Source organism: Lactuca virosa, chromosome 7 (genome assembly GCF_052849685.1).
Source record: "Lactuca virosa cultivar CGN04683 chromosome 7, Lactuca_virosa_CGN04683_v6, whole genome shotgun sequence".
Classification (NCBI taxonomy): domain Eukaryota; kingdom Viridiplantae; phylum Streptophyta; class Magnoliopsida; order Asterales; family Asteraceae; genus Lactuca; species Lactuca virosa.
Window position 1 is genome coordinate 55,036,549 of NC_136432.1, and position 12,518 is coordinate 55,049,066.

General features: G+C 42.2%; 1 protein-coding gene across 1 annotated transcript; it reads left to right on the forward strand.

Annotated features, from left to right (window-relative positions):
• Positions 1–796: 796 nt before the first annotated feature.
• On the forward strand, positions 797–1,087 carry LOC145126662 (agamous-like MADS-box protein AGL15). The gene has a single exon (XM_079061986.1). It carries the CDS (start codon positions 797–799, stop codon positions 1,085–1,087), a length of 291 nt encoding a protein of 96 aa, XP_078918112.1.
• Positions 1,088–12,518: the final 11,431 nt, after the last annotated feature.

Here is a 12,518-nt window from a genome sequence, read left to right on the forward strand (position 1 = left end):
TAAATTGAAATTGAGGGTTGTTATTGAGTTTCTTGGTACGTCCACATAATTTGAGTTCGTTGTTGAACTTAATTATATATATATATATATATATATATATATATATATATATATATATATATATATATATATGTATATATATATATATATATATCCAGAATTTCATAATTGGTCCATGTGGTTTGCAAAAATATTGTATTTTGAGGACTTCTATGAAAAACGTCACACCACTAGTCCCTATGGTTTCCAAAATTGCATGAATGGTCCTTCTGGCATTAACTTTAACTTTTGATTAGTTAATATTTTTGTTGAATGACCAAATGCGCTTGGACCCAATCTGAAAATTTGAAATTATATATATATATATATATATATATATATATATATATATATATATATATATATATATATATATATATATATAGGAGTAGGATCAAATGAGAACACCAAAAAGGTTGAGAACGCGAGAATAGATCTGAGCTCTTCAAATATTACGATCTAAGGCTAATATAATTTATAAAAGTCATGAGATGAAATTATAAATTTCTAAAAGTCATGGGATGAGATTGTAAATTTTTAATAGTCTAAAGGGTAATATGGTCATTACATGTTAACCTATTTTTGTAAGTTGTTGGAATCTCTCTCTGCCCCTCTCTCTCTCTCTCTCACTCACGTATCCTTCTTCCTCTCACTCTCTAAATACTAATTTCAAACCTTTAAACCCTAATTGAGCCGTCACCACCATACACCATATCGGTACTGAAAAAGTTAGGTCCGGAGGAGATCTAGGGGTACGATGGGTCGGAGAAAGTTGGAGATGAAGCGAATTGAAGACAAGAATAGCAGACAAGTGACATTTTCTAAGCGGAGATCAGGGTTAAACAAGAAAGCGCAACAGCTTTCCGTTCTCTGCGATGCTACTGTCGTCGTCGTCTTCTTCTCCTCCAATGGCAAGCTTTATGAATACGGTAGTCCAGCTATGAAAGCTCATAAGGCTAACAAAAGAAAGATCATGGGTTGTGCACAGAAGGTGTCCAATGACATACTTAAAAAACATGTAATTTCAATTTCGACTTTGTTTCTTTAATTCCATTTCTCCATCTTAAAATGTTTCTTCTCTATTCTCTATTCACTGAATTGGATGATTGAGCGCAGGAGAGATGGATCTAACATATGTATTTTTTTTTTTAAAAAAAAAGGAGATGAACTATGCACATAAGGTGCTCGATAAAATGTCTGTGAGAAGATCATTTTCAAATTGCAAATTTATTACATGATAATACCTTAACACCAAAGGCAGGTATCACTAAGGAGTCCATCTGCGCTTTATGAATACGGTAGCGGCAGTACGAACAGGTCAGCCATCGTTTTGTATTATATTCAATTACATATTGTTTACCCTTTCTACTGCTGTCATGTACGAAGCAATAGTCTTTAGCAATAGACTATGCGATATATCTGCAATCGGAATGAAGATTTCTAGGGCATAATTAATCGGAATGAAGATGTACTTGATTACTCTTATCTGAGTATGTGGGGAGTTCGGATAATTGAGATGTATCTTTACTTCTTTAGTCTATTTCATTCATCCTAGTCACAATCAGTCTTTTTTGCGAGAGATTTTGACTTGGATTCACTGTATTCATTTTAGATTGTTGCATTATTTGTATTAAATGTTAAGTATTTGGATACACTGTATTCATTTTTTATTGTTGTAAAATTGATTTTCAACTTTTAGTTTTTTTATTTTTATAAAATTTTATTCATTAATGATAATCTATTTTTCTGTTTATTACATTTTGATTTAATAAAGCAATTTAGAAAACAAATTGGTTAATGAGTTAAGCACTTTGTTGACAAATAATACAAAAAAAGTTCTCTGATTTCTTGTAGATTGACCAAGTTAATACGGAAGGGCTAAAGGATTATAAGGATGAAGGATGAATGTACATGGACAACAACTTGGAAGGAGTCGGAATTTATTTATATTAAGACATTGTAATTTTTCATTTGTGATTATAATTGTATTCATATATGATTGTAAATGTGTTTTGTTTATTTATTTTTTGCAAATTTGATGTTTTATCTCTAATTTGTGTTATATTCATTTACGATTACAAATGTATTGATTTTTTTTTATTTTTATAATGTTCTTTATTCAATTACGATTATATTTGTATTCATTAAAAAACTATAATAATTTATATTTATGAATGAAAATGTGCATTTATATATGAATACATGGTCTCAAAGTGATTTTAATCATTAAGTACAATTGTGTCAATATAAATGTACAAAATCAAATTATAATATAATCAATTATGATTGATAGTTTATTTTTTTATTCATTTTCGATTGACGTATAATTTACATGAAATCGGAGAAAAAATTGATTTTTTAAGAATTTTTTTTTCAGTTTTAAAATAAATTTTGGCAAAAAAGTTTTTTTTTATTCCATTAATAAGAAAAATAAAAAATAGAATATTTCTATGTTTTTTTGGTAACCTATCCTAAATTTAAGGGAATTTGATTGAATTTTGTTTTATTTTAATTTAATTAAAATATACAATTACTAATATGCCCTTATATATTGATTGGTCAAGAACTGTTCTCGCGTTCTCAACCTTTTAGATGTTCTCATTTGATCCTTACCATATATATATATATATATATATATATATATATATATATATATATATATATATATATATATATATATATATATACACACACACACACACACACACAAAACTGCAAAAATGGTTCCTATGGTTTGCATTTTTTTTCCGGATTTTTTTCCAAACCTCGACTTTTTTTGGCTTCATGGTCATTTTGGCCATGTTCTATGTGGAAATTGTCCCCCCGACTTCACATCCGTTAGTTTGTGGCTGTTAACCCCTCATGTTTCCCCATGCGAGGGCAAGTCTATCTTTTTGCATTTGGGTGACCATTTTTGCAAAGAAAAAAAATAGACATCCCTTTTAAATTCTTTCCCCCAATGTCTCTCTTCTTCCCCTTCTTCTTCTTGAGCACTTACATAATCAATGAAACTAAAGCATTTAATGTTGTTTTCCCTCATCTGTTATTGAGTCATTAGCATTATAACCTATAAAAAACATTAACATAAAGAGTATTGACATTTGAAAAAGTATATTTAATGCCTTTAGATAAATAAGAGATAGAAAGTATATATGCATTAATCAGTAAGCACCTAGTGCTTACAACCAACTTTCCATATAGAGCTTTGACTCCCAGAAGCCCTACTAATTCAAGCTTGTCCCTGACAAACAAATCATCAAAAATAATTTATGTTCCAAGGATTAATAAAGATTCATGGAAATGTACGTAAGTTACAATGAAATTCACAAGATAATGTATCAAACACATATATTTTTTTTAATAAAATGCAATCTTGATCAATGGGATTCATAAATATTTAAGAAATAAAGAGATGATAGTTAGTTTACTCTCTTTAATGGTTGCCCTACTTTCCCATGATGTTTATGCTCGTTGTTTCCACCCCCTTTCCACTGTTGCATGTTCTTAAGATGACTATTCATATGTTGTTTCGAAACACCCCTTTCTTGATACCGTCACCTTCCCTTGTTTTTAATCTATATCGATGATGTAAAGTAAAACAAGAAAAAACTATTGAATTTCAAGGAAAATCAATAGAGAATTAATTTTAATTACCCATAAATACATACACCCATTGGAAAAAAAAACTAATTATTCAAATGGGAACATAATACCATCTGTTTTCTGACCCATCAAGCCTAATTTCCAACTTTGCTTGATAAAACACTTGCTCTATTCTCATTTGCCGATATAAACATGTATATATGAAAGATCCATAGTCATATTCAAGGAAATATAAGCACAATCATATTCAGATACCGATTAAGGCATAACCTAACAAGAATTTTAGCTAACCAAATTTTTCTTAATGAAGAAAAGAATAATACAATCAGTAAACTTAAAAAGAACTATAGGATTCATCCCAATAACCTAGTAATGAACAAAATTAATATGCTTTGAAGGAGGAAATAAGTGAAGGATCTGATTTTAATATTGTGAGCATTCAAGAAGTTAAGGGGGTGGATGATTTGCTGACTTCAGGGTATTTATCAAGAATTGGAATTCAATTATGTTTTAGTTCCATGTTTGGTTGTAAATGAGTATGAGACTAAATTTGGTTGGAATTCATATCTTTTGACAGATGCATATTAACATGCTATACTAATTAAGTTCCCAGCATGAAAACAAAACCGAGCAAGCAATAAGTAATTTCATATTCATGACCCTAAATTCTGATAATAAGATGATGGTTCAAATTCATGCCCCAAATTTGAGGTCAATCAATCAAGTTTAGATTTTCAAAATAACCCAAATTACAAAAGGTTGATCAGGGAAGAGAAAAGAGCAACGATTTTGCTGGTCACAGGGAGAGAAAACGAGTAGAGTACTTGTAGAGGAGAGGTTATCGGTGTGACTGGTGACAGTGGTTGTGGGTGAATGGTGGCAGCGTCACGTCAGTGATAGCATAGGAAGGAGAGGCGTGATACAGACGATCGGTAAACAAACAAGGTCCTTTAGAAGAAAATGACATACTTGCCCTCATGTGAGCGTCACGTGAGGTAGTTAACAACAACTTAACGAGAGTTAAGTCGAGGGACCATTTCCACATAAAAACATGGCCAAAAGAACAACGAAACCCAAAAAGTTGGGGTTTAGACTAAAACCCAGAAAAAATATATACCACAGGGACCATTTTTGCAGTTTTGTCATATATATATATATATATATATATATATATATATATATATATATATATATATATATATATATATATATATATATATATATATATATATATGTGAAAACTTTTCATTGTACTATACTATAATATATTCATACACTTTACACGTTTTGTTTTTTTAACTTTTTTCGTATTTTTTTAAAAAAAAATATTTTAAATTTTTTTTTTGTACTTTAAATTTTTTTCGATTTTTCGTTTTATTTTTTCCTCAATTTGATATATTTTTTAACCTTTTCCAAAAAGAGTAAAATGTGTGAATAATTTAGAGTATATTACAATTTTGGTGTTTGTGTTTTTTTTATAATTTTGGTAATTTATGCTTCTTCTAATTGTTTTTATTTTGATTGTAATGTCCCAAATTTCACGTCTAAAAATTCCTTTTAGATAATAGTTTTAACAGAAACCTTTGTAAGAATATATTGTTAATCCATAACATCTCATAAAACATTGTGTCATAACTAAAAACCAAACTCATAAAACCGTGATAATGTCAGAGTACAATCCCAAGGAAAATCTCCTAATGCGGAACTGAGGCGTGTGTATGATGTGCAGCTACCGTGCCGGCTCCTTCCCCTTCGCTGAAGAGGTACCTGAAACAATACTGAAAACTGTAAGCACGAAGCTTAGTGAGTTCCCCCATAATACCACATACCATACACATATACTGAACAGCTAGGAGATACGGGCCTCGCCCACACTCCGCTAGCTGGGAGATACGGGCCTCGCCCACACTCCAATATCTCTGAGATACGGGCCTCGCCCATACTCAGCTACTAAACCATAACATACAAGTATCACACAGACAATGAGTATAAACAATTCTATCATACAAGAATATATCATAATCAAACTCAACTATGAGATACAGGCTCTGCCCACACTCTAATACTAACGTATCATCTATACGGGCCGGCCTTGGTGCCTTAGACCCGTTCCTACTAGAAGGAAACTCACCTCGTAAGACTGACTGCTGGAAAGCTGCTCGGCAACTGTTTGGCTATTCCGGTAACTCCCCGGCTACATTTCCATAAAACACTCAATCAGACACCACTAACTAATCTTTGGGCAAACTGACTATTTTACCCCTGGTCAAAGTCAAGGTCAAAGTCCTTTTCCAGCTGTCCTGACTCGCCGAGTTGGGTCGCCAACTCGTCGAGTCCCTATCCTTTCCTTTATCCTGATCCGCGTCACTACTCGTCGAGTTTAGCAATGACTCGACGAGTTCTCCTTCTACATGAACACTAAATGGTCCTTCAACCGGCTCGTCGAGCCGTATGAACGACTCGTCGAGTTCGCCTTCATCAGATGAACTGCTAGGCAGCGACTCGCCGGGTTGTTGAACAACTCGTCGAGCTCGCCGTCATCCTAAGAAGGTCCAGTCCCTACTCGCCGAGTTGTATGAACAACTCGTCGAGTTCTTTGAAGATTTCCTTGGACTCGCCGAGTCTCAAGAACAGCTCGTCGAGTCCTATGAACTCCAGGTTCACCGCTAAGTCCCATACATTGGGTCACTTCCCTAGGACCCTCTAAAACCCTTCTAACACTCAGCTGGGTTCCTTCGAACCCTAACAGAAAAGGGCAGTCACGCCTCGGACTCGCCGAGTCCTAAGAGCGACTCGCCGGGTCGAGTTTGTCCAAGTCTTATTTCTTGATTTCCAGCGTACAACTCATGACCAAAAGATAGATCTAGGCTCCTACAATCGTTCTAGCACGTAAAGTTACAAACTTTACGTGCATGCATGGGACTTTGAGCCCAAAAGGTCCTAAAACAAGCTCTTGGGTTGCATGGAGTCTTTCTTGGGTGTAAAAGCACCCACTTTCTGCCTTGTAACCCTTCTAAGGACCTAGATCCGAAGCCTTGTCCCTAACCATGCTTGCATTCATGGTTGGCTACCTAAAATGGCTTATAAAAGCCCTAAATCTCCACAAAATGGGATCTAGCAAATGAACAAGCAAGTTAGCAACTTTATACCTTCTGAGGACTGAAAATGAAGCACAAACTCGAACCCCTCTGGTCTCCTCTTGTTTCCTCAAGCTCTTCTCCTTCCTTCTTAAGACTACCAACACCAAAATCCACCAAAATGACTTAGATTGCTTCAACAACGGCTAGGGTTTCAAAGGGAGCTTTTCTGGGAGCATAGGGGACGTTGTGGCCGCAATAAAGTCATTTAAATAGGGTGCAAACCCTCAGATTAGGGTTTTTGTCCGGACAGTACCTACTCGTCGAGTCCGGACGCCGACTCGCCAAGTAGCTCATTAAACTCCCGCGTCCAAGATGCTCCTACTCGGCGAGTTGGACCTCAACTCGCCGATTCCCAAACCAAAATGCAAGATTACTTAGATAAAAATACATACCAGGAATCGGGTGCTACAAATCTCCCCCACTTATTTTAGACTTCGTCCTCGAAGTCTGCTACTCGATCCTGGAAAAGTTCTGGGTAATGCTCCATCATCTCTTCCACCGGCTCCCAAATCCATTCTGAGCTCTTCCGGTGCTGCCATTGCACCTTTACCAACTCGACCTTCTTGTTTCTCAGATCCTTCGACTTCCGGTCCAGGATCGCCACAGGCCGCTCAATGTAGTTTAGGATGTCATCGACCTGAATATCCTCTAATGGTACCACTGCCGAGTCGTCCACCAAACATTTCCGTAACTAGGAGACGTGAAAAGTGCTATGAATTTGACTGAGTTCGGCTGGCAGCTCCAACCTATATGTCACCTTGCCCACCCGGGCTATAACCCTGAAGGGTCCAATATACCTGGGACCCAACTTGCCCCGTTTCCTGAATCGGATGACGCCCTTCCATGGCGAGACCTTCAGGAGAACCATATTCCCGACCTGAAACTCCAGGTCCGATCGGCGCTTGTCGGCATAACTTTTCTGCCGAATCTGAGCAGTCTGAAGCCTGCTCCGGACCTGCTGAATCATCTCCGTCGTCTTGAGCACCACTTCAGTGCTCCCCATGACCCTTTGTCCAACCTCGCCCCAGCATATCGGGGTCCTGCACTTCCTCCCGTATAACATCTCAAAGGGAGGACGATCAATACTCGCGTGGTAGCTGTTGTTGTAGGAGAACACAGCCAACAGAAGGTAAGTATCCCAACTACCACCAAAATCTAACACACACGCCCGTAGCATATCTTCCAGAGTCTGGATGGTCCGCTCGCTCTGGGCATCCGTCTGCGGGTGAAAGGCGGTGCTGAAATGCAGACGAGTACCCAACTCGTCGTGGAATTTCTTCCAAAACCTGGAAGTGAACCGAACATCCCTGTCAGAAATCACGGAGACCGGCACCCCGTGACGAGCCACCACCTCTCGAATATAAATATCGGCCAGCTTCTCGGCTGATATGCTCTCTTGGATCGGTATAAAATGGGCACTCTTGGTCAACCGATCCACGATGACCCATATGGAATCCACTCCCCGCGCGGTCCTGGGAAGCTTGGTGATGAAATCCATAGTGATGTCTTCCCATTTCCATAGCGGGATATCCAACGGCTGCATCTTGCCGTATGGCCTCTGGTGCTTGGCCTTGACCTTCCTGCAGGTCAAGCACCGCTCCACATACCATGCTACATCCCGCTTCATGCAGGGCCACCAATAATCAAGACGAAGATCCCTATACATCTTCGTCGCCCCGGGATGAATGGAGAATCGGGATTTGTGCGCCTCCTCCATCAAAACCTGGCGCACACCTCCGAGGTATGGAACCCACACCCTACGGTGTAATGTCAATAATCCCCTGTTGTCATAGTCGAAGGAGGAAACCTGACCCACTATACGCTCGATCTTCCGATGTTCCTCCTTCATAGCCTCCTGCTGGGCCTCTCGGATCTGCTCCAATAATGGGGTCACTACGGTCATCCTCATGCAGGTATCCCTGATTGGCGCTGCCTTGCGGCTAAGCGCGTCGGCCACAACGTTCGCCTTCCCCTGGTGGTAAAGGATCTCACAATCATAATCTTTTACCACGTCAAGCCACCGACGCTGCCTCATATTTAGATTTGGCTGGTCCATGAGATACCTCAGGCTCTTATGGTCCGTGTAAATGGTACATCGGACCCCATATAGGTAATGACGCCAAATCTTGAGGGCGAATACAACAGCCCCCAGCTCCAAATCATGCGTCGGGTAATTCGCCTCGTGAGGCTTCAGCTGCCTCGAAGCGTAGGCAATAATGTGCCCTCTCTACATCAAAACCGCGTCTAAACCCGAAATAGACGCGTCGCAGTATACCACAAAATCCTCTACGCCCTCTGGCAGGGCCAAGATCGGCGCCTCACACAATCTCTGCCTCAGGGTCTCGAATGCGGCCTGCTGCTCAGGCCCCCAACGGAAGACTACGGCCTTCTTCGTTAGCCGAGTCAATGGCACGACTATCTTGGAGAAATCCTGGATGAATCTCCGATAGTAGCCGGCCAATCCCAGGAAACTCCGAATCTCAGATGGAGATTTCGGAACCTCCCATCTCATTACGGCCTCCACCTTGGCCGGGTCAACCAGAATCCCGTTCTGATTGACAAGGTGCCCAAGAAACTGCACCTCGCGCAACCAGAACTCACACTTGGAGAACTTGGCGTACAAGCTCTCTCTCCTCAGAGTATCCAAAACCTCTCGCGGATGCTCCTCATGCTGCTCCTGCGTCTTGGAATAGACCAAGATGTCGTCAATAAATACTATCACGGACCGATCTAGCATCGGTCTACATACGCGGTTCATGAAATCCATGAACGCGGCAGGAGCATTGGTGAGCCCGAAGGGCATCACCACGAACTCGTAATGACCATAGCGAGTCCGAAACGCCATCTTATGCACATCCTCCTCTCTGACCCTCATCTGATAGTAACCTGAGCGCAAATCAATCTTGGAAAACCAAGATGCTCCCTGCAGCTGGTCAAAGAGGTCGCCAATCCTCGGGAGTGGGTAACGGTTCTTCACCGTTACCTTACTCAGCTCCTGGTAGTCTATGCACATACGGTGTGACCCATCCTTCTTCTTGACAAACAGGATCGGGGCTCCCCAAGGCGAACTACTCGGCCTGATAAATCCCTTGTCTAGCAGCTCCTGCAGCTGCGTAGACAACTCCTGCATCTCGGGAGGAGCCAACCGGTACGGCGCCTTAGCAATCGGGGCCGCACCAGAAACCAAATCGATCCTGAACTCCACTTGACGCTCCGGGGGAATCCCAGGAAGCTCCTCCGGGAACACATCTGCGTAGTCTCGCACCACCGGAACATCGCTCACTGACGTCTTACCCGCCTCTCGGGTGTCCATAACATAGGCGACATACCCGGCGCAACCCTGCTGAAGGTAGTGCCTCGCACTCGCTGTTGAACACAATGTGGGTCCATGCTGTGGCCTCTCGTCGTGGATCACCAACTCTCCCCCACTTGGAGTCCTGACTCGCACCAGCTGCTGTGCGCAGTCTATCACCGCCCTGTTAGGGCTCAACCAATCCATACCTATGATCACCTTGTTCCCACGCAAAGGAATGGGAACCAGATCCACCAGGTAGCATTCCTCGAACAATCTCAACACACAGTCTCTGAAAACTGCTGATGCTCGCACCGATCGATCATCGGCGATCTCTACCTCCAAAGGACAATCGAGCATGCCTGAAGACTCCGAAAACCTCTTACTAAGGGCAAGAGAAACAAAAGATCGAGTGGCACCTGAATCAAACAACACCTATATTGGGATACCGTTCACATGGAACGATCCTAACATACATATGCAAAACATACATCAATATCATACGCAGTAAATAATTAAATCAGGGGGAAAGAACCATACCTGTCACCACATCGGGTGCAGCGCGTGCCTCCTCTGTTGTCAACTGGTAAGCCCGGCTCCTCACCACTGGAGCCTCTGCCTTGCCCTGCCGGCCATCCGTGATCCGCAGGGTCGCTGGGGCTGGCGCCTTCACTGGCGCTGCTGCTGCTGTCAGCTGGGGACAACTGGCCCTCTTATGGCCCCTCTGGTTGCAGTGGAAACACAACAACTCTGATGTCTGATAGGTGGGTGCAGGGACAGTACAATCCCTGCTGAAATGTCCCGTCTTGCCGCACTTGTAGCAGCCAGACGATCCCATCCTGCACGCTCCCTCATGAGACCTGCCGCATTTCTTGCAGCGGCCCTGTCCCGGCTGGCCTTTCGGCCTCCCATCTAGCCCCTTGGGCTTCTTCCCCGAAGCCCCAGTCACCAATCCCTCCTCAGCTTTCCTCTTACCAATGTGCTCTAGATCAATCTCTCTCTCCCTCGCCCTGGCAATCATAGAATCCAGGGTGGGACAAGCGAAGAAGCTGACATGCTCACGAATGTCGGCCCGCAGCAAGTCGTGGTAGGGGGTCCTCCTCATATCCTCATCTCCCGCATACTGAGGCACCAATAAAGCCCTCTCTCGAAACTTGGCGGTGATCTCCGCCACGGACTCAGTCGTCTGCCTCATATCGAGAAACTCACGGGCTAGTCGTTGGAGCTCCACAGCGGGTGCGAACTCAGCCCGGAATCTGGTCACGAAGTCCGGCCATGTCATAGCCTCAATAGCTGAGGCTCCTAGGGAGTCACCGACCGACTCCGACCAATCTCTGGCTCTATCTCTCAAACATCCCGCCCCGAATCGTACCTTCGACCCCTCGGGGCAGAAGCTGGTCAACTGCGCAGACTCAATGTCTGCGATCCATCGTCTAGCAGCAATGGGGTCCTTTGCCCCATGAAAATCCGGCGCACCACTGCCCCTGAAGTCCTTAAAGGACATTGTGCGTGATCCTGACTGGGTAGTGGCCATGTCACTTCTGAACGCCCGGAGGCGTTCCTCCATCAACTCCACGATCCCCTCCTTGACCGACCCAAAGATAATCGGGGTCGCGTCAAGGATGACTCTGGTGATCTCTGACGCGATGAACTCGCGTAGTCTCTCGTCTACTGGCTCGGTACCTGATCCCGAACCCGACCCCTCTCCTGAACTGCCCACCGCTGGCCTCGAACGTAGTACCACCATTCTGCAGTACATAACGACATTTGTCAGTGATACTGATACATCTAGAGGGATCATTTCTACCACAAGCTCCCTGGTCTCGTCTCGGCCTTCCTTGATTCGAGTACGGATCCTCTGCTTTTAGGAGTACGGGCCCATACCACCTTCCACATCTATCCGTACTTTCCTCAAGGACTGCCTCGACTCCACCAAGTTCCTGCTACTACTACGGTTTCTGTTACTCTCATCCTAGGCTTACCCTAGGAAATCCCTGACCCAACCTGGTCCTCAGCTGCTGAAGGTCCCCTCGTAATGCCAGTTAGCCGTTACCTGAGTGTTGTCACATGCAATGAGACTTGGATAATCCTTCGAGTAGGGGACCCATCCCTACAACGGTTAGGACTCAAACAAGAGCTACGCAATAGGGTCGGACCCGGTACTCTGAGATTATCCAACTCCGATCACATGTGGCTTTAATGCATCCACCTAATAGCTAACTCCCATTACTCAAGGTCCCGCAAAGCACAAAGCAAACAGCATTCAAACGTAAGGAAACAAACCCAAGCAATCCCATCCTTATAACAGGAACTGTACTAGCATGCAATGCTAACTCATATTGTCAGGCATAACCTAAACAGGCTATCCTACTACTGTCTACTCAATACTAGCATGCAATTCTCATAAGCTGAACACATAAAGCAAGCACATAAGGTATCATTCC

Coding starts and splice junctions, on each gene's coding strand:
- LOC145126662 (XM_079061986.1), top strand. CDS start 797: ATGGGTCGGAGAAAGTTGGAGATGAAGCGAATTGAAGACAAGAATAGC.